At 37.2% G+C, this 20,290-nt stretch overlaps 4 protein-coding genes and 1 pseudogene across 7 annotated transcripts; all 5 read left to right on the top strand.

Annotated features, from left to right (window-relative positions):
* Nucleotides 1–1,052: 1,052 nt before the first annotated feature.
* On the top strand, nt 1,053–8,865 carry LOC120186539 (protein argonaute 1-like). Of its 3 annotated transcripts, XM_039190435.1 has the most exons (23): nt 1,053–1,097; nt 1,691–1,894; nt 1,949–2,355; nt 2,447–2,655; nt 3,266–3,415; nt 3,506–3,639; nt 3,748–3,854; nt 4,147–4,253; nt 4,515–4,653; nt 4,737–4,853; nt 5,252–5,359; nt 5,450–5,521; nt 6,448–6,570; nt 6,688–6,853; nt 6,937–7,196; nt 7,275–7,417; nt 7,521–7,583; nt 7,666–7,729; nt 7,842–7,977; nt 8,059–8,132; nt 8,239–8,333; nt 8,477–8,508; nt 8,606–8,865. In XM_039190435.1, exons 2-23 carry the CDS (start codon nt 1,702–1,704, stop codon nt 8,821–8,823), a joined length of 3,117 nt encoding a protein of 1,038 aa, XP_039046366.1. In that variant the 5' UTR covers nt 1,053–1,097; nt 1,691–1,701; the 3' UTR covers nt 8,824–8,865. The 3 variants fall into 3 exon arrangements, with proteins under 3 accessions (XP_039046366.1, XP_039046364.1, XP_039046365.1); XM_039190433.1 differs by having other exon boundaries at nt 1,691–2,355; nt 8,606–8,864; XM_039190434.1 differs by lacking the exon at nt 1,053–1,097 and adding an exon at nt 1,194–1,212 and having other exon boundaries at nt 1,691–2,355; nt 8,606–8,864.
* Nucleotides 8,866–9,091: 226 nt separating this feature from the next.
* On the top strand, nt 9,092–11,049 carry LOC120186571 (benzaldehyde dehydrogenase, mitochondrial-like). Its single transcript, XM_039190463.1, has 4 exons — nt 9,092–9,175; nt 10,067–10,118; nt 10,638–10,772; nt 10,850–11,049. Exons 1-4 carry the CDS (start codon nt 9,092–9,094, stop codon nt 11,047–11,049), a joined length of 471 nt encoding a protein of 156 aa, XP_039046394.1.
* Nucleotides 11,034–13,226, top strand: LOC120186543 (benzaldehyde dehydrogenase, mitochondrial-like). 2 transcript variants are annotated; one of them, XM_039190438.1, is made up of 7 exons: nt 11,034–11,447; nt 11,770–11,859; nt 12,336–12,509; nt 12,596–12,733; nt 12,819–12,956; nt 13,051–13,112; nt 13,190–13,226. In XM_039190438.1, the coding sequence occupies exons 1-7, from the start codon at nt 11,049–11,051 to the stop codon at nt 13,209–13,211; spliced, it is 1,023 nt and encodes a 340-aa protein (XP_039046369.1). In that variant the 5' UTR covers nt 11,034–11,048; the 3' UTR covers nt 13,212–13,226. The 2 variants fall into 2 exon arrangements, with proteins under 2 accessions (XP_039046369.1, XP_039046370.1); XM_039190439.1 differs by lacking the exon at nt 13,190–13,226 and having other exon boundaries at nt 12,834–12,956; nt 13,051–13,176.
* A 3,185-nt stretch (nt 13,227–16,411) lies between these two features.
* On the top strand, nt 16,412–18,599 carry LOC120186540 (annotated as a pseudogene).
* Nucleotides 18,600–18,710: 111 nt separating this feature from the next.
* LOC120186570 lies at nt 18,711–20,173 on the top strand. Its single transcript, XM_039190462.1, has 5 exons — nt 18,711–18,819; nt 19,031–19,163; nt 19,265–19,397; nt 19,557–19,721; nt 19,976–20,173. The coding sequence occupies exons 1-5, from the start codon at nt 18,711–18,713 to the stop codon at nt 20,171–20,173; spliced, it is 738 nt and encodes a 245-aa protein (XP_039046393.1).
* Nucleotides 20,174–20,290: the final 117 nt, after the last annotated feature.

Below are 20,290 nucleotides of genomic sequence, written 5' to 3'. Positions count from 1 at the left end.
TCGATTTGGTTAGGTTTTAGCCCATTAATATTATTCGTAGAGTAATTTGTGAAAGCGTGTTTATTGGGGTCCAAGTTAGCTCTGACTGTCCATTTCTATGCTACATTTGCTTTCGAGTTCTTCGGATGCAAGTAATTGGCACTTTATAAAAGCATGCGAGCGTACGCATCAAGTACCTAGCCAGCAATTCACTTGACGGTAACACGCATAACGCAAAGCAAAGAAGCATTCCCTATTCTAAAGTTTTCTTTTTTGAATATAAAAGGTAATAGAGGTTGTGTATTTACTGCCGCAGTAAATTGGTAAAATTTCAAACAAGTACTAACAAACTTAAACTCAATGATAAAGGTTAAATACATCTTTGCTTTTAAAGTACTAGCAATCTAATTATAGCGAATGCTAAAGGATCTTGGCACATATCTAAGTATATGTTTTTTTTAATTTAATCGATTACACGCTTTCACAAATTACTCTACGAATAAAATTAATGGGCTAAAACCTAACCAAATCGATATATCGAGTTATACAGATTTTAGTGGTTATAATAGAATATTGTTTTTTTCAGTGGTTTAAAGTTTAAACAATTGCATCTTAGAAGTGGGCGTTATTAATTGATTATCAAAAACTTATTTCTTAAAAAAGTTATAAAAATAATAATGAAATAAAAATCAATATCCATAAATTATGGACAATTTAAAAATATAATAAATATTAGTGTTTTATATATTATAGAAATGTTTTTCTAATAGTATTATAGAAATGTTAAATAATGAATTTAAGATTAGGAGTTAGACTAAAAAAAGAACAATGTAATCTATTAAAAGGTCATATAAATGCTTAAGTTGTTTTTCTAATCATTTTAATGAAGGATTGAGAATAAATTTACGATAAAAACTAATCTATGTTTGGAAGGTTCAGGTACAAATTTGGGGCACCTATAAAATAAATTTACTTTTTAAATATTTCTATTTTATTTTTTAGGTGTCCCAGTTTCCACTATATAAAGTGGCTTTCACTCTCAGCTTTTCTATTGTATATTTTCGAAGCGACCCTTTTTCTCTGCGTAGTAGTGACTGGTGACCCGAAGAGTGGTATTCGTACGCCTTTTTCCTCTACTTTGTTTTATATTTAAAAAGGTTTGCAATAAAATGCTTTTTCTTAGCATTTTTAATAGATAAGCGGTTTTCCGGCGGCGCTTTTCAGTCGAAACTTGTACGCATTTCAGTATTTCTTCTTATCGTTGATGGATCTACTTTCTTTGGCCCGGTTTCTGTCGCTTTTTCTCAATTTTTTTACTGATCTTACGTCACCTGTTTGTATTTTGGCTGCAATTTCTTAGATCTCCATGTTCTGCTTTCTCTCATCTAGGGTTTGACGCGATCTTACGGTTTTTTCTGCTATTATTTCTATGCATACGTTAGGGCTTCTGTTCGTAGTTTCACAATGCTTTGTTTTGTTAACTTTGATTTGTTATATGTGTGCGTATTTTCCTCTCTAATATTACAGTTAAGAGATGCTTATATTAGTTGTATTTTTTTTGGTGGAAAACGGGTTTTAGGTTTTCATTAAGGAGCAAAACTTTACTTCTGCAAACAAACTTCTTGTTGTAGCAATTGCTCTGTTTTCTTCCTTTATCATCTACTTCTGCATGTATGTGAACCTCATTTTTGTCTTTTGTCTCCTGTTACAGTTATTATCGTTATGGTTAGGAAGAAGAGAACTGATACCCCCTCCGGTGGAGGTGAGGGCTCTCAGTCCCATGAAACTGGTGGTGGCAGTGGTCATGGTCCCCAGCGTCCCCCTCAACAACAAGGTGGAGGTTATTCTGGGGGAAGAGTGGCTCCTCAGTCCCAGCAAGGAGGTCGAGGGGGAAGTTATGGCACTGGTGGTCGAGGTCTTGGAATGCCACAACAGCAGTATAGTGGAGGACCGCCTGAATACCACCAAGGTAGAGGAAGGGGAGGTTCTTACCATCAAGGAGGTCGTGGGGGATTTGGTGGTGGTCGAGGCAGTGGTGTCCGTGCTGGAGGACCTTTCCCTGGTGGACCATCACGACCACCTGTTCCCGAGCTGCACCAAGCAACCCAAACTTTTCAAGTTGAGGTTATCCGCCAGCCTGCTCCATCTGAGTCAGGCTCATCATCGAGGCCACCTGAGCAGGCACCATTAGCAGAGCATCTTCAGCAGCTTTCTATCCAGCAAGAAGCTGGCCAAGCAATTCAGCCAGCCCCTCCCTCAAGCAAGTCATTGAGGTTTCCTTCTCGACCTGGAAAGGGTTCCACTGGCACAAAGTGCATAGTCAAGGCTAATCATTTCTTTGCTGAGCTGCCAGATAAAGATTTGCACCAATATGACGTGAGCTCTTCTATAATCAGCTATTTCCCTTTTTCTTGTTTGTATCTGCCTTTATTTACAGATTCTTGATTGTCATTGTCAATGGAAATAGGTTACCATAACACCGGAAGTAGCCTCACGAGGAGTGAACCGTGCTGTCATGGCGCAGCTAGTGAAATTATATAAAGAGTCTCATCTCGGAAAGCGCCTTCCTGCTTATGATGGCAGGAAGAGTCTTTACACTGCTGGACCTCTCCCTTTTGTGTCCAAGGAGTTTAAGATCACCCTTATTGATGATGATGATGGTTCAGGAACGCAAAGGTTGTTCCCTGGCATCTTATTTTCATTCTACATTCATTTTGGTATCTGCTTATTTCTTTTTGTGCTACTTCTGATTTTTGTGAATTTTTTTCTTTTAAAGAGGGAAGACTATATCCTTTTTGACTTATTCATAGTATCTGAGTTATAAAACTTGAAAACTTGGTTCCGGCTTGGAATGCCAATGCAGCATTTGGTTTCAGGAAACATAGTCCATTGCATTTTCATTTCAAGAGTGAAAAAATGTTTTGTGGTTCAAATTGAAAGCATTGTCTACAAAATGAAATTGAAAAATGGTTTCAAATAGGAAACAGGAGAAGAAAAATGTCTTCAAATGCAATGGGTTCGCCTAACACATTTATATTAAAAAACAAGCAGAAATGTTTTTTGGAAAATGAAAATTTAAAATAAAATTGTTTTCTCAAAACAAAAAGAGCCTATATTTTGCTTGCCTTATTTCCGTAATCAGGTTACTAAGTGTCTACCAACTGGTGATTAGTTTTAATCTTCTTCTTAAATTTTTGTATTACAGGAGAATATAGGAAGAAAAAGTTTGAATGGGATGGGACTTCTATTTTCTTTTTTACATTTATATTTCATTTTCTTGATGCAGAAGAGAGCGGGAATTTAAAGTTGTGATCAAATTAGCTGCACGTGCTGATCTACACCATCTTGGACTCTTTTTGCAAGGGAAGCATGCTGATGCACCTCAGGAAGCTCTTCAGGTTCTGGACATTGTTCTTCGTGAACTACCTACTACTAGGTATTGCATTTTTGTTTTTTTTGCATGTACGTTTACGACACTGCTACTGTTCTAATTTTGATGTGTGAAAGTAATGGTAAATAATTACAGGTACTGTCCTGTTGGCCGGTCATTTTACTCACCTGGCCTTGGGAGAAGGCAGTCTTTGGGTGAGGGATTAGAAAGTTGGCGTGGCTTTTACCAAAGTATTCGTCCAACACAGATGGGACTGTCGCTGAATATTGGTACTATTTTGCATGTCTAGGTGGTTTATTCATGTGTCTTTGCAACTGCATTATATCTCTGTTCCTTGATCTAACATGGTCATATGTTGACAATTATCTGCTGGACAGATATGTCTTCAACTGCTTTCATCGAGCCTTTGCCTGTTATTGATTTTGTAACACAGTTGCTAAATCGCGAAGTTTCTAGGCCACTATCTGATTCTGATCGTGTGAAGGTTAGATTTTTTTAAATTTTTATCTGATTGGAAATATTATGACCAATTACTTCCACAATCTTTGTTGCTTTTTGTTCTTGTTAAACCAGCTAATTTTCTGACATCAATTAATAGGCATGATCGCATTTGTAACAGAAGTATATGTTATCTAATTGCAATAATGTTTTTGTTACAAAAGATTTTAGGTGAAAATGCCTTCTATTGAATATTATGTTCTCCCTTTAGTTGTTATTTTGTAATAATTCATGTTATCATCATTCCATGTTCATTTTATATTTTTGTGCGTGAATAGATTAAAAAGGCTCTTAGAGGAGTCAAAGTAGAAGTTACACATCGGGGCAACATGCGAAGAAAATATCGTATATCTGGTTTAACATCACAAGCGACTAGAGAGTTGACGTGAGTATTACTGTTATTCTATTATGCAATACCTTTCTGAAAATCTTAATCCTTTTAATGTAAACCGAATGCAGTATTTGTTTCACCTTTAACTACAGAAAAAATGTTTAATTTGTTTCAACCTTCTCTTCTAAAAATTGAAATGTGAGGACGATCACATAAGATTTTAAAAGACACACCTTTTTCTGATTTTGTGCTGATAAAATACAGATCTATGTATGGCATGATTCCTGCTTCTCTAACAGATCTTATTGTTTGTAGTTTTCCTGTAGATGAAAGAGGCACAATGAAATCTGTTGTGGAGTACTTTCACGAAACTTATGGTTTTGTCATTCAACATACCCAATGGCCATGTCTACAAGTTGGGAATCAGCAGAGACCAAATTATTTGCCAATGGAGGTAAATTATTTTGGAGCGATCTCCTTTAGATTGAACATGTAATTTATATATGGATATGCATGCTAATGACTTGATTACCATAGGTATGCAAGATTGTAGAAGGGCAAAGGTACTCGAAGAGATTGAATGAGAGACAGATTACTGCTCTTCTGAAGGTCACCTGCCAGCGTCCTCCGGAGAGAGAGTATGATATTATGAAGGTATCACATTTTTTCTGTTTCTTTTTGTGTTACTAAATTGTTTTACATCGTCTCATGAGTCTTGCAATTTTTTTTCCTTTTGATGCATTGATATGACATTTGTTTTCCAACATTTGCATCAAAGCTGCATTAAAAGTTTCTCTTTTTTATTCTTTGTCCGTGGTTTGCATGTGAACAAATTGCTTGTAAAAGTAATTTTAATTGTCAATGCCAAAATGTTATCTCTATTTAAAAAATGAGGACTAATTTAGTATCGAACCCGAGTACCTTTGGATATATAAGTCTACAACATATTTTTGGTTCTTACTATGGTCTTCTAGTTGAACTTTTTTTCATGACAAAATTGTCAAATGTGTTGAGGGTTTGTTCTTGTTGGATTAATTTCTTGTTCCTGCTAGACGGTGAAACACAATGCTTATCATGAAGACCCTTATGCAAAGGAGTTTGGAATTAAAATTAGTGAGAAACTTGCTTCTGTTGAAGCACGCATTCTGCCTGCACCATGGGTAAGTTATCAACTACCATATACTTTTTTCTGTAATTTTGTGGTTTCTTCCAGATTTTGATTTGTGATTGTATTTCTCTTCTCCATGTAGCTTAAATATCATGATGCAGGCAGAGAGAAGGATTGCCTGCCTCAGGTTGGGCAATGGAATATGATGAATAAGGTATATCTTCCAGTTTGAAGTGATATAATGTGGATTTTTTGTTGTTGATTTTGTGGTCTCATTATGTATTTGATCTTAATCGAACTAGTCTTATTCCCAATATGTGGAGGAATAGATTAATAATTTGGTTATATATGTGAAAAGAAAAGGTATTTTGGTTATCTTAAAATCTAAAGGGGAATAAGTTGGTTTGACTGCATGTACAGATTTTCAGAATTGAGATTTAGGCACCAAAGAGTGTTAGAAAATATGAAACCGAACCCTACTTTTAAAGGAAAGGTTGGTGGGTGATATAGGGAAGAGAAATAGGCGAAAGTGTTGTTGGTCAGGATAGTATTTTTTAATTTAAATTCATAGAATATTGTTTCAGGATAGATGCATTTGTCAGATTACATAATAATTTTACAAGATCTTTGTCGAAAGAAGTGAGCAAGGAGTAAACTAAGGGTACATTCATGTTGTGTCAAGTATTCATGTCAAGTATTCAATGAACAATGAACGAACTTAATTTGATAATTTTAGGATTATATTGGACTTCAAAAGCTAGTTGAAAGAGATGGAATTCTGTGACAGGCTCACTCCATTACAAATTTGATGATTTTGTTTTCTGAAACAAGATGTGCTTTAGATTTAGCTAGGAGCCTGCCATAAAATTGTATAATATATAATGCCTTTACTGCGAATGTTATCTATCAAGTTTGCCATCAATTTTGTTGTCTGTCCATGCTTGGTTAAGCGTTTTGCAGAGTCTATCGCAATGTCTTGACATTTTCTTTTCGTTTTCCGTCAATGTACATGATTTCTTTGTGCCATATGCACATCAAGTGAAGTGTGTACTGCCACGTGCATTAAGTTTATAGGCTGAGCCAGGAATGGTTGAATGTAAAATCTTGTGCATTATCTGATTTTTAATTATCTTGTTGCAGAAAATGGTTAATGGCGGGACTGTAAACAACTGGATCTGCATAAATTTTTCTCGACAAGTCCAGGATAGCGTGGCTCGAGATTTTTGTTATGAACTTGCACAAATGTGTTATATCTCTGGCATGGTAAGGGAGTTCCATGAATCTGAGGAGAGCCATCTTTATTATCTCAGTTTCGTTATTGTTGAACAAATTTAATTTGGAAAAGAATCCTTTTAACCTTGATGGTTGTGTCATTTACAGGCTTTTTCTCCTGAACCAGTGCTTCCTGCTATTAGTGCTCGGCCCGAGCAGGTTGAGAAAGTCTTGAAAACAAGATATCATGATGCCATGATTAAACTCCAACCCCAGAACAAAGAGCTAGACCTGCTGATTGTTATTCTCCCGGACAACAATGGTTCTCTTTATGGTATATATTTACTAGTTTGAAATTAGTTGTTTCTTCAAAAGAGATTCAATGCCTTTCTCTGAATCTTTCTATTTCCCTTGCAGGTGATTTGAAACGGATTTGTGAGACTGATCTTGGTGTTGTTTCTCAGTGCTGTTTAACTAAACATGTATTTAAAAAGAGCAAACAATATTTGGCCAACGTGGCATTGAAGATTAATGTCAAGGTTGGAGGAAGGAATACAGTTCTTGTTGATGCAATATCACGAAGAATTCCTCTTGTTAGTGACCGACCAACTATAATTTTTGGTGCTGATGTTACCCACCCTCACCCTGGGGAAGATTCGAGCCCTTCTATTGCAGCTGTATGCCTTTTTATCTGCTTTTGATGTATGGTCTAATTGCCTCGTTTGGAATTTTAATTATAAAAATTAAACTTTCAGGTTGTTGCCTCCCAAGATTGGCCAGAGGTTACAAAGTATGCTGGTCTGGTTTGTGCTCAAGCTCATCGTCAGGAGCTCATTCAAGATTTATACAAAACGTGGCAGGATCCTGTAAGAGGGACAGTTTCTGGGGGCATGATTAAGTATGGTTTTCTTCGTGTGCTTTTAATTTTTACTTGTTCCTTTTCATAGATTTCAAATGTAGTTTGTTTGAGTTTCTTTCCCTTTTGTTCATTGGTGATACAGGGAGCTCCTAATATCTTTCCGAAGAGCCACCGGACAGAAGCCACAGCGCATCATATTCTACAGGTATAAGCAAGATGCTTTATTTTCTTCCCCCACCCACTTTTCTCTTGGTTTTATTTATTTATTTCTTATTTTCTTTATGCAGGGATGGTGTCAGTGAAGGCCAGTTTTATCAAGTTTTGTTATTTGAGCTTGATTCTATTCGTAAGGTGAGACCCATTTGTTGCCTATGTTTCAACCGGTAATTTGTACAATATTTTGTATGGTCAAAGCTCCGCATCTGATTCTCACTCTTTTTACTGTCTATTCATTTAACCTCAGGCATGTGCCTCCTTGGAACCTAATTATCAGCCTCCTGTTACTTTTGTTGTTGTACAAAAACGCCATCATACAAGGTTGTTTGCGAGCAACCATAATGATCGCCGTTCTATTGACAGGAGTGGGAATATTTTGCCTGGTAAGTAGTGTTCTCTCATAATTTATTATGGTTCCATAATCGGCGTATAATCTATCATTCTCGTCTTTTATGTATTCTCAGGGACAGTTGTTGACTCCAAAATTTGTCATCCAACGGAGTTTGACTTCTACTTATGCAGCCATGCTGGTATTCAGGTTTGATTTGCTTCGTTTCTGGTCCGTGTTTGTTTGTTTTGATAGTTTAGTATGTATATGTTATTGGAAAGAATGTTTCTTATACTTTGTCTGCCTTGGTAAACAGGGTACTAGTCGTCCAGCTCATTACCATGTGCTATGGGATGAGAACAAGTTTACGGCTGATGCATTACAATCTCTTACAAACAACCTCTGCTATACGTATGTTTCTATCCCTGATCTTTTATTATTTCAGTCTTAATGTTGTGCATGTTTGCTTAGATGAGAGGCATTATTCACTGCCTTGGAAGGTGGAGGCTGCAATTAGAGTTGGTGTGCCTAATAATTATTCTCAATTGTTGCAGATATGCAAGGTGCACGCGGTCCGTGTCAATAGGTTAGTTGTTTGGCTTCATCCATAAACTAGTTTCTGTCCCCTCCCCTCCCCACATTTTTCTTTTGATTTGACGACCTGGAAACTAATAAATTTGCAGTTCCCCCTGCCTACTATGCTCATCTTGCTGCTTTTAGAGCTCGTTTTTATATGGAACCGGAGACCTCAGACAGTGGATCAATGACAAGTGGCACGGTTGCAGCTCGTGGAGGTGCTGGGGCAGGTGGTCGAAGCACAAGAGGGCCTGGTGCTAGTTCTGCTGTGAGACCTCTGCCCGCCCTCAAGGAAAATGTCAAGAGGGTTATGTTTTACTGTTAGGTTCTGCATGATCGTATCTCATTGAGATGATCAACAGTTTCTCTACTTTGTTGGGGTTTATTTGAACCTTTATTGTGTTTATTTGTGTGTAATTTTATTGTGTTGTAAACTGTGTTAATTTAGAGACTTTTGTTGACTTGCACTGTGTTTGGTGCTCAGCTAAAAAATGGGTATCTGGCTTTGTTGGCTTATATCGGTTTGTATTGCTTACTAGTACAAACCACCTATTTCATTCGTAGAGTGAGTTATAATTGTTCTTTTAGCTATGATGATACTTTTTCAATCACCCGTGAAACCATTTCAAAGAAAACCTGCACCTAAAATAGCAAGTGAAGCAGATTATGGTTATGGGGTGAGTTAAGTTTTGTGTTGGTTTTCGTATTGCCCCTTAATTCCATATGGTCTTCAAGATATATTTACCCATAATACCATTAATTTAAGGGATAAAAATTGAATGATGTTAAAAATAATAAAGTAAATTGAATATAAAAAAATTATTGGTAAGAATTATATTGTCTATGATTACCTCCATGGAAACTAAAAAATAAATCAAAAGTATGTGAATTTAAACCAATTATAATCCGCTGAACTGAACTAATTCTCTATGAAACCTTAAAGCATGTGAATTATACATTCGTATGCACTTTATGGAACTTCAAAACTAAATATATTGGATTTTAATCATTTGAACACCAACCATGGACCCCCACTCCCCCTACATCACTCATCTTATACCACCAATCATATCAAATATTATAAAAATCAAAGATGAATTTTTATGAATTAAAAAATTATTTAATTTACTTTTAACATATACAAGTAAGTTTGAATATGTTTTTTTTAATAAATAGTTAATTTATTATCCTTTTTTGAAAAAGAAGTTTTAAGTATGAACCCCCAAAAAATAAACTAAAGAATATCTTATATTTATCCTTTGGAAAAACCCATCACTCTGCTTGAACTTACCCTTCTTTCATTGCAATGGTTCATCAATCAACGTCAACTTAATTAATAAAGAAAATGGAAAGAAAAAAAAAAAAAAACCCTGCATCGTCAACACGTCCATACCTTGATTTTTTGGAAAAGGATCTATAATTGTGGATACTTTCACATGCAAGTTGGTGGACATATAAATAAATAATCTCTGTTTTCAATTGGACGACATAGGTGTTTTATCTTCTTTGCCCATCTTTTTTTCAGTTTCTTACTAAAGTATGTTTGTCTGAGCATAAACAAGTGAAAGAAGAGTTTAGAGATTATCTTCACTGTCTCTACTTATCTGCTTTCAACTCTAGGTTCTCACTCATCTCTTTCACCCTTTTGTTTCTTTGTTGGCTCAAATTTTGTTTTTCTTTATTGCTTGAAAGTTTTTTTTTTTTTTGTGAACTTAGATATGCTTCTAAAGTATCTTGGATTTTTATTTAATAGTATACTTTCTGTTTGGTTGATGAGAAATTTAACAATGTAAAAGAAAATTTTGGTTGTTTTGGTCTATTTTTGTTTTAGCCTTGTGTGTTGTTGTGGGGAAAGGTTCAAGCATTGTGCTTGTCTTGTGCATTCTGTTCTTACAATCTAGCTGAAGTTTAGTTTTTTGTCCTGATATTTAAAGTAACTTAAGGAGAGGAAAAGCCAGTATTAAATGCAATCACCCGAGAAAAATTGAGTAAGGGACCATAAGCCTTGTCACAAGCTTCACTTTTCTCGTCTTCCTGACCGAGTTGGAACAGTTAGTGACTCACTGTTTTTCATTTAATTTCCCAGTTTTCTTCTCAGAAATTTGTATGTAAAGCAATAAACTTTTCCTCTTTTTTCAGGGAAAAGCAGTGGCAGGAGAGCAAGTGTGAGGAGGTTTAGCAATGCTGCTGCTCTGGAAGATCTGGTTGTTCCACCGGTTCAAATATCTTACACTCAACATTTAATTGATGGGAAATTTGTAGATGCTGCATCCGGTATGGAAAGAGTTTTCAGCTTTTAATTTGTGTTTCTGCAATGAAGCTGATGTTATTTGATGACATTGATCGAACAGGGAAAACATTCCCTACCTATGACCCTCGTACTGGAGAAGTGATTGCACATGTTGCTGAAGGTGACGCCGAAGATATTAACCGAGCAGTTGCCGCTGCTCGAAAGGCATTTGATGAGGGACCGTGGCCGAAAATGACTCCTTACGTAAGGATTTTGATTCAGGATTGGGTTTACGATATGAAAAGATTTCACATCTGTTAATGCTTTTGTTTCAGGATCGGTCACGGATACTATTGCGGTTTGCCGATTTGGTAGAGAAACATAGTGAGGAGCTCGCTGCTTTGGAGACATGGAATAATGGAAAGCCTCATGAGCAGTCTGCTAAATCTGAATTGCCATTGCTAGTTCGCCTTTTTCACTACTATGCCGGTTGGGCGGATAAGATCCATGGGCTAACGGTTCCGGCTGATGGACCTCATCATGTTCAGACATTGCATGAGCCAATAGGTGTTGCGGGACAGATCATTCCATGGAACTTTCCCCTTATCATGTTTGCTTGGAAGGTTGGGCCTGCATTGGCATGTGGCAATACCATAGTATTAAAGACTGCCGAGCAAACTCCTTTGACTGCTCTCTATGTGGCTAAACTGTTCCATGAGGTAAGCATAATGATGATCAGTATTATTGGATTTTTGTTAGAATCAGGCATCAAACCAAAATGTCTGAACGCCCCATAGTTTCTTGCTGGTATTAAACTTGTCTTAGCTTTCATGGAAAGATGTCTATTTCTGTACTTTCCACTCAAAGCAATGGATGTGCAAATGAACATACACGTCCAAGACGAAGAAAACCTTTTGTCTCATGCAATGGCTTCTCTATTACATATAAAGGATGTTGAATATATTTTGAGATGTTGTTTATGACAACATTTTGATCAGCAACGACACCATCTTGAAATCTTCCTTGAATTGTTTATGACAGGCTGGTCTTCCTCCGGGTGTTCTGAATGTAGTTTCTGGCTATGGTCCAACAGCCGGTGCTCCTCTTGCCAGCCACATGGATGTAGACAAGGTATCAAAATTTTAGTCTCCGAAACCCCCGTCTTCTATATTGTTTCATAAGTACATGATAATATAACAGTCTATACTCTTGAAATAAACGCTTGAATTCATAGAGGAACATAAATGGCTGCGGTACATAAATGATGTCAGCCTGCAGTTAAAATCAGTCAACTCTTGTTTGGTCAGCCTGGTCCTTGTTAAATATGCCTATTTTTTCCTGTAAAATGCACGCCTTAATTGTGTTAAGTTATGCCTAATGGTTAGTACCAAAAAAGTTACACATACAGAATGCAATGATGTCGAAACAACAAGCTTCGTTGGGCAATGGCTGAATGGTAACTGGATTGAGAGTTAGAAAATAGCTGGCCTGAATTTAGAGTTTAATGTTCTCCTTGTTGATATCGAGTTCCATGGGTTGATGAGTCGACACTCCATAAAACTATGATGCTGCATTCTGTATGTTCTTTGTTAAAACTTTGTTTGCAGGTTGCATTCACAGGATCAACTGAGACTGGTAAGGTTGTGCTTGAATTGGCTGCAAGAAGCAATCTTAAGCCAGTGACGTTAGAGCTCGGAGGGAAATCACCTTTCATTGTATGCGAAGATGCTGATGTTGATAAAGCTGTGGAGCTTGCTCATTTTGCTTTGTTCTTTAATCAGGTTTCTTTGATGAGTTCCTTTGATATGCAATGCAGGATGTTTTACATACATACCTTAGCAGACTTATTTAATGCTTCTTTCTTCAGGGGCAATGTTGCTGCGCTGGGTCTCGCACTTATGTTCATGAATGTGTATATGAGGAGTTCCTAGAGAAAGCAAAGGCACGTGCACTGAGACGTGTCGTCGGCGACCCCTTCAAGAAGGGTGTCGAGCAAGGTCCTCAGGTAATACACCGAACCCCCTCTCGCTCTCGATTTTCTGAACAAACTACATGAAGCACCTGAGCTGATCATCTTGCAAAAATCTCAGATTGACACAGAGCAGTTCGAGAAAGTTCTAAGGTATATAAGAGCAGGAAAGGAAAGTAAGGCAACCCTTGAATGTGGAGGTGACAGATTGGGAAATAAAGGATGCTTCATCCAGCCAACTGTTTTCTCAAATGTTACGGTAGTAGTAACCATCATTCCTCTCTGCTATAATTACCTTTGTAATTAGTTACTAACATGTTGCCAAACGCCATCCCTGCATTCTTATCGACCAGGATGATATGCTGATAGGACAGGATGAAATCTTCGGTCCAGTGCAATCTATCCTTAAGTTCAAGCAAGTATCGATCGACCTCGGTTGTAGATAGATGGAATAACCTGAGTTCATACTGAATCATGTTTCATTTGTACCAGGGACATTGATGAAGTGATTTGAAGGGAAAACACAAGCCGATACGGTCTAGCAGCAGGAGTTTTCACGAAGAACATAGAGACGGAGAACACGTTGACACGGGCGTTGAGGGTGGGGACAGTTTGGGTTAATTACTTTGACGTGTTCGATGCTGCAATTCCTTTTGGAGGGTACAAGATGAGTGGCATTGGAAGGGAGAAAGGGATATACAGTCTTCATAACTATTTGCAGGTGAAGGCTGTTGTTACTCCTTTGAAGAATCCGGCTTGGTTGTAATTTCCGTATCATCCACCCGCCGTCATTAGCTGCGTCTTTATAACGAATTTTTTTTTGCTTTTGTTGTTTCTTTTGGAACATAATAAAAGTTATTAGCACACAAGAGCGAGTTTTGTAATTATGCTATGGGAGGGAAGGGAAGAGAGTTCATAGGATCAAACTAAAGGATTGTCTTCTCTTTGATTGCTCAAAGGTTGTGTTCATATATTTGAATCAAATCGTTTCCAGGTATATTAATGGATCTATTCTACAGTGAAACTTGATGCTATTTTGAGGAAACAGTCGAATGTTACTAGTATATAATTGAAATACCAGAACAAGTGGAGTTCAAGTGAATTAGAAGTCCTTGTACCATACTTAAAAGTTTATTCTAGTCCCTCCGCTATTAAAAGAAACATTTTAGTCCATTTATTATATCTAGCTAAGAATTCATTTCAGTCTCTCTAATATAAGAATGAGCATTTTAATCCATATAATATGAAAACGATCACTAAAGTTATAATATGAAAACAATTTAAAAGGATTAATGGTTCTCAGTTCTGACACGTTTACTCCTTACTCAGGTCCCATCCCTCAGCGAATTTTAATTCAAAAATCTAATTGACAATAATAATAATAATTAAGAGCAAAGGTTTCTTAATTTAATAGTCTCTCAAAGGGTTAAGCCAAAGAGAAGAAAAGGCTGTGAGATGCAGGAGGCGGTTGGTTCACTTTTATATCGGATGGTTTAAATCAAATCACCTGGGTTTCTTAATCAGCTTTAGGTTGTGTCATTATCAAGGATACACGAAATACTTCACATCAGGAAAAGTCCGCCTAATCTATATTTATTCAGATTTTTTTGCCCGCCAAAACATCTAATATTACAAACGTTACATATTTAGGTGTTCAGGTCATCAACTTTAATTTTTCCCAGTGACATATATCACAATTTGATAATTTTTAAATTTTTGTATAAAATTTAAAAAAAACATATATTTTTTAAAAATAAAACACATAAATTTTGAAATAAACCCAAAACTTTAAAAACATTCATTTCAATCCCTAAACCCACGCTGACCACCACTCTTTCCCGTCAACGAAGCTCCACTTTAACCTCGCCTCCCCCGATGATCAAAACCCCTAAGAAATCAGGCTGATCGACGATGAATTGATGTTTTATACCTCTCGAACCCTAGATTGAAAATTGTGATTCCCACAACAAATCGACATCAAATACAACGACATATGGCTAGGAGGACGACAAGGAGTACATCGACGATGGTGGTTGTAGCAGGAAAGGGCGGCGGTGACCGATTAAGGGTGGGATTTGGAGATTTGGGGGATATTTTATAATTTAAGAGAAATTAAATTTTTTTTATAAAAAAATATTTTTAATATAATTTTTTTTTCAAAATCATCATATTGTGACACGTGTCACTTAACGAAGAAATTAACGTCGTTGACGACCCGGGCATCTAAGTGGGTAACGTTAAATACCTGGATGGGTCGAAAAATACTATAGACACCTATTCGTTAAAATAGTTATAGTTTGGACACTTATTTTATACTTAATCCTTAGGAAAATTATATATATATATATATATATATTAAGAGATAGAATTAAATTATTAATAGAAATATAAAAATTGAAAATTTCCGACCATAAATATAACTTGTATTTAATTAATATAAAAATCTTCCCAGCAGTTGCTTTGCACGTAGGAGTTGGTATCTGAATCTGATTTATCATTCATGCCTTTGCTGAATGGGATAACGGCATCCCACTTTTGAATTTTATTTCTGCCCAAATATTTTATTAATTATTTTCATTGTTTTGTCCTACGAACTTGGAGAAAGATCTTTTGGCCCATATGCTGCACGTAATGATAACTAACATATCATGTGGTCAAACATTATCTATATTTGCCTGTTGAATATAAAACTTTCAAAATATTGGTTTTTTCCTTGATGATTATTTCTAAAATCAGTGCGTAACTTTAACTGCCGACATAAGCATGCTGCTATTATATTAAACATGCAATTCAAGCTGTCTGAAAATGATTATGATTATGGTTTTACACTATCGTGATTGTTTACAACTCATTAAGTAATATTGTTATGTCTTTATCGTATGTTAATCACTTTCTTAACAATTTGATGTAATATTTAATTATTTATGTTATTTTTTAAAAGATATTAACATTTTCTATTTTACGTTTTTTTATATATAAAAATTAAACTAAATTCGATCTAATAATAAGAATTTAATCAACGAGCTTTTCTTCCACCTGCAGCAACCCAAAAATGGCGTTGAAAGTCACCTTTAAACATTCTGGCATACCCGGTTTCCTGGGTAACATGGCTTATTTTCATTGGCCCAAGTGTCCTTGGTCGGCGAGTATGGCCCACCAAAAATGTTGTTGGGCAGCCAGCCGAGTCTCTGTTTCGTACGAATCCAAAGGCCAACCCAATATTTTTGTGTAATAATATTTTTCATTCTTAATATTTTATTTTTATTTAACATAATTTAATATTTATAATTAAAGATTTAATTACTTTTACGATATTGTCAGTTTATTGAATTAAAAAGTAATTAAATAACTGCATTATGCTATGCCATAAAGCAACAATAAGTTTTAAATTGATGTGTAATAACTAAATCTATAGAATGAATTATTTAGTATAATATTAATATTAAGATAATTTAAAGTTGATCAAGTTAGACTTGTTGCGAATCATTCGTTCCTGCGATTTTCCAAGTGAATCCACATCTTTCGTAGAAGGAATCACTTGCCAAACCTCAAGACTCCACGTGTAACTGACACGTGTCTCAACTTTGTGGCCGCCAAATCGATCCCAACCTGTCTTCTCCCAGTCAACCCGGTAGCAGCAGGCTCTGTCATTTAATGCTTCATAACCTGCCACGTGTCCATCAAGATTTTCTCGTTATATTTTGGATTGGATTAACTGAAACCCCTCACTAAGTTGTTTATGCACGTAAAAAGAAACAGGAATCCTCTGTTTCTCTTTTCACTACCGTTTTAATTCTACTCGATGATACAGAAGAAATCTGGTCAAATTGACCGCCGGATGTTTTCGTTTCCGGCTGTTCATCCTTGCGGTTCAGTTTCTCCGGCGACCCTTCTCCGCTCATTAATCATTCTCTCCCAAAATATCAGTAATTACCAGTCAAAATCCTTTGCCACTCAAAGAAGATATGCACGGGAAACGATTCGACAAATTGGGATACTCCTCGTGTTTTTCGAGGAGATTCACGATCGTGGTTTAGTTGTTCCCGAATCGGCTGTGCTTTGCTTCTCTGAGCTTCATCTTACTTTCCAGAAAATTAAGTTGTTGTTGTAGGATTGCTCTCGAGAAGGAGGAAGGGTATGGATTTTAATGAAGTCGGAGATGGTGGCCACTCAATTTCGAGTGCTAATTAGAAGTGTTGCCACAGCGCTTGATGTTTTGCCATTAGATTTGATTGATGTTTGTGACGAAGTGAAGGAATTGGTGGAGTTGGTAGCGAAGCAGGCACGGAAGGAGAAAATCGAGGTCGATCCTCATGGTGAAAGAGCCATGAGACGAGTTCTTTCCATTTTGGATCAGTTCGAGAAGGGAATCGAGCCTGACTTCCAAATCTTAAAATGCGTTGTTGATTATCTTGAGATCAGAGCCTGGAGCGATTGCAACAAGGAAGTTAGATTCTTGGAAGAACAATGCGTTGAAGGTGAAGAAAGAGAAGCAGCATTTCTAAGTAGTTTGCTGGGGTTCATGTGTTACTGCCGGGGAAGGATTTTCGATACATTGGATGGCCAAAATGCCGACCAAACAGACGTACAATGCAACATGGAGATTCTCAGTTGCTTGAACCCCGAAGATTTTCGCTGTCCGATATCGCTGGAACTAATGATCGATCCCGTCACTGTCTCCACGGGACAGACATACGATCGGTCTTCCATACAAAAATGGTTGAAAGCAGGGCATACCATTTGTCCCAAAACAGGGGAGAAGCTAACAAGCACCGAGTTGGTCCCCAACACAACTCTCCGCAAGCTAATCCATCAGTTTTGTGCTGATAATGGGGTATCTCTCGCCAAAACAGGAAAGAAAAACCGTGACATAACGACGACGATCGTTCCCGGCAGTCCTGCGGCCGCGGAGGCAATGGAGTTCGAAACTCCTAGTGAGAAAGCTAATCTTTGGACCCAGTGAGCAGAAAAACAAGGCTGCTTACGAGATACGTTTGCTTGCAAAGTGGAACATTTATAACAGATATTGCTTGATTGAAGCTGGAACGATCCACCTCTTTTGAACCTTTTGTACTCTTTCAATAAGTCCATACAAGAGAATGCAGTTGCAGCTTTGTTGAAGCTTTCAAAGCATGCCAGTGGGAAGAAAGTGATGGTTGAAAGTGGGGGATTGAGGTCCATTCTTGCAGTTCTTAAGAGGGGGATGAGTTTGGAAGCAAGGCAGATAGCTGCTGCAACAATATTTTACCTCTCTTCAGTTAAAGGATACAAGAAACTGATTGGGGAAACGGATGAGGCAATCCCAGCACTTGTGGATCTCATCAAGGAAGGTACGCCATGTGGGAGAAAGAACGCAGTGGTAGCTCTGTTTGGACTCATTTTATATCCCGGAAACCGTCAAAGGGTTATCGATGCTGCAACCATCCCATTGCTCCTGGATATCCTAGCTTCATCAGACAAACACGAGCTCGTCACGGATTCAATAGCGCTTCTCGCGACCTTGACAGAGAGTTCTGCGATTCTCCAGGCTTCATCTTTGCCTTTAATAACAAGGATTTTTCAATCTTCAACATCTCAAGCGGCGAAGGAGCATTGTGCTTCCATCTTACTATGTTGCTGTAACAGTGATGGTGACGAGGCCATCGCTGTATTGGCCAAGGATCCTTCGGTTATAAACTCTCTGTACTTGCTTACGATGGATGGCACAGCTAAGGCAAGCAAGAAAGCTCGCTCACTTACCAAGATTCTTCACAAGTTTCATGAAACAAGCTCATCTAGACAAGGGTGTCAAGCATTTACACATGAACAGTCAGTTCCTGTCTGGTAGCAGTGATCAAGGATTGTTTTCATTTTGTACTTGTAAATATATACTTATAGTATTTAAGATTTGATTTTCGAGACAGTAGCTCAGTTTTTGCAGGAGCTAATGACTATATCTCTATCATTATCTCGGTTACTTAGAAGTGGAAATTTTGTAATTTATAAAAAAATATCTATTCACATATTAACCGAAATGCACCGTCTGAAGGTTGCTGTATCGGATATATATGAATACGACCAAGATTTTCTTAAGAACAAGCTTTACTTGGCCTGTGCTGTTGTTCGCCAGAGCCAAGGCAAGCGTAAGTATTTATCATAAGCATTTACGTGTGTTTGGACGATGAGGAAAGGTGACTTGAATTCTAGTTTTCAATCTTTTACATTTAAGCTCTAATATTTAATGTATAAAACCCATCTTTCATTTTGTTTTATCTTTAGTTAAAAGGACCTCCAATTCCCTTTCACTCTTTAAACTATATCTCTTGGTACGTTATATATATACATATCAAACAGGCATCCTTTGTAATACCCAAAACTCAGTTGTTGGAGCCGACAGTGGATCACAGGCGTCCGATACTCCACAATCAGGATCCAAAGCTACTTCTAAAGGTTTTAAAATCTGCACTACATTACTGAAGCTTCTTATGTGCAGCTGTTCTTCCTACTGTTTTCATTGCGGCAGTGTGCATAATATTCGTGTTACACTGTTAAACATAGGTGCTGGTAATAAAGACTGTTATGCACCAGTGGGATCTCCTTCCTTGCTCAATGGATGAAAGATGCACAAGAGATCACTGATAGAAATGCCGGAAGAAGTTTCCGTATGAGAAAACTGAACAATGGGGAAAATGGATCCTGCTGGCGCAAAAGGTGCAAGAAGGTAACCATTGCTTATCCTTTTTCTTCAACATTGTCAACAGGTTCTCAATTCTCAATGAATGCTTGTTGGTAACTGAATATTTTATGATGCACTCGACGTTCAAACATTTTCCAAATAGCTTCTTGAAAATTTGTACTTTGTTGAGTTCTATTCTCACAGATTGATACCTGTGGTGGGTTTAGGATGCTACCAAATCGAGAATATACTAGGAGTGCTAGATGGAGAAAGCAGGCTCAATTGACCAAACCCGGTTCCTCTGTTTGTCGCTGGTGTTTCCCTCATTGTCTTGCTCCCCCTCCCCCTCCCCCCATGAGCCATAGAAAAGTACAACAAAGCAGCTGTTGACAACAGAGTTTTAAAAGCTGATGTTTAAGCATTGGAGGCAAAGGTAAATGACTTATTTGATACATAGGTTTTCAACTTGAGTTCCTTGGTGCAAACTGGTCTAAATTTTGGCTGATCCGGGTCACTCGAGTTTGATATGATGAGCAAACCATAACTTCTAGATATCTTTGTATGCATGATGTAGCTGATATCTGTACTTGATACTACGCACATTGGTGAAAACCTTTTTCAAGGTGAAAATGACTGAATGTGAGGTAATCAGAGTCATCGGTTTCAACCCTGTGCTCTTTGCATCACCCGAAATATCGACAATGAGCATGTTATCATTCAATGGAAGTCCCTCTGACAAGTCCACAGATGCTGCTGTTCCCATGCAAGACGGCCTGAATCATCTTGTATATCAGGCTGCTGCAGACAATCATATGACCTGAAAACCAATGACTTTTTACTTTTATATATTCCTTTACATGGATGACTTTTATTAAGTTAAAATGTAAAAAAAAATATCTTTTCATTTTATAACATGTATTGTCCGTTACTGTTATACT

Source organism: Hibiscus syriacus, unplaced genomic scaffold (genome assembly GCF_006381635.1).
Source record: "Hibiscus syriacus cultivar Baekdansim isolate YM2019G1 unplaced genomic scaffold, ASM638163v2 tig00113716_pilon, whole genome shotgun sequence".
In the NCBI taxonomy this organism is placed as follows: domain Eukaryota; kingdom Viridiplantae; phylum Streptophyta; class Magnoliopsida; order Malvales; family Malvaceae; genus Hibiscus; species Hibiscus syriacus.
This window is presented reverse-complemented; position numbering and strand designations above follow the sequence as displayed.

Excerpts from the sequence above, each read along its gene's own strand:
- LOC120186539 (XM_039190433.1), top strand. The coding sequence starts at position 1,702 with ATGGTTAGGAAGAAGAGAACTGATACCCCCTCCGGTGGAGGTGAGGGC. Across the intron at positions 5,522-6,447 it reads AATGGAATATGATGAATAAG|AAAATGGTTAATGGCGGGAC; the intron begins GTATATCTTCCA and ends ATCTTGTTGCAG. Across the intron at positions 6,854-6,936 it reads CAACAATGGTTCTCTTTATG|GTGATTTGAAACGGATTTGT; the intron begins GTATATATTTAC and ends TTTCCCTTGCAG.
- LOC120186571 (XM_039190463.1), top strand. The coding sequence starts at position 9,092 with ATGATACTTTTTCAATCACCCGTGAAACCATTTCAAAGAAAACCTGCA. Across the intron at positions 9,176-10,066 it reads AAGCAGATTATGGTTATGGG|AAGAGTTTAGAGATTATCTT; the intron begins GTGAGTTAAGTT and ends AACAAGTGAAAG. Across the intron at positions 10,773-10,849 it reads ATTTGTAGATGCTGCATCCG|GGAAAACATTCCCTACCTAT; the intron begins GTATGGAAAGAG and ends TTGATCGAACAG.
- LOC120186543 (XM_039190438.1), top strand. The coding sequence starts at position 11,049 with ATGCTTTTGTTTCAGGATCGGTCACGGATACTATTGCGGTTTGCCGAT. Across the intron at positions 11,448-11,769 it reads TGGCTAAACTGTTCCATGAG|GCTGGTCTTCCTCCGGGTGT; the intron begins GTAAGCATAATG and ends TGTTTATGACAG. Across the intron at positions 11,860-12,335 it reads GCCACATGGATGTAGACAAG|GTTGCATTCACAGGATCAAC; the intron begins GTATCAAAATTT and ends CTTTGTTTGCAG.
- LOC120186570 (XM_039190462.1), top strand. The coding sequence starts at position 18,711 with ATGCACCGTCTGAAGGTTGCTGTATCGGATATATATGAATACGACCAA. Across the intron at positions 18,820-19,030 it reads TCGCCAGAGCCAAGGCAAGC|GCATCCTTTGTAATACCCAA; the intron begins GTAAGTATTTAT and ends CATATCAAACAG. Across the intron at positions 19,398-19,556 it reads GGCGCAAAAGGTGCAAGAAG|ATTGATACCTGTGGTGGGTT; the intron begins GTAACCATTGCT and ends CTATTCTCACAG.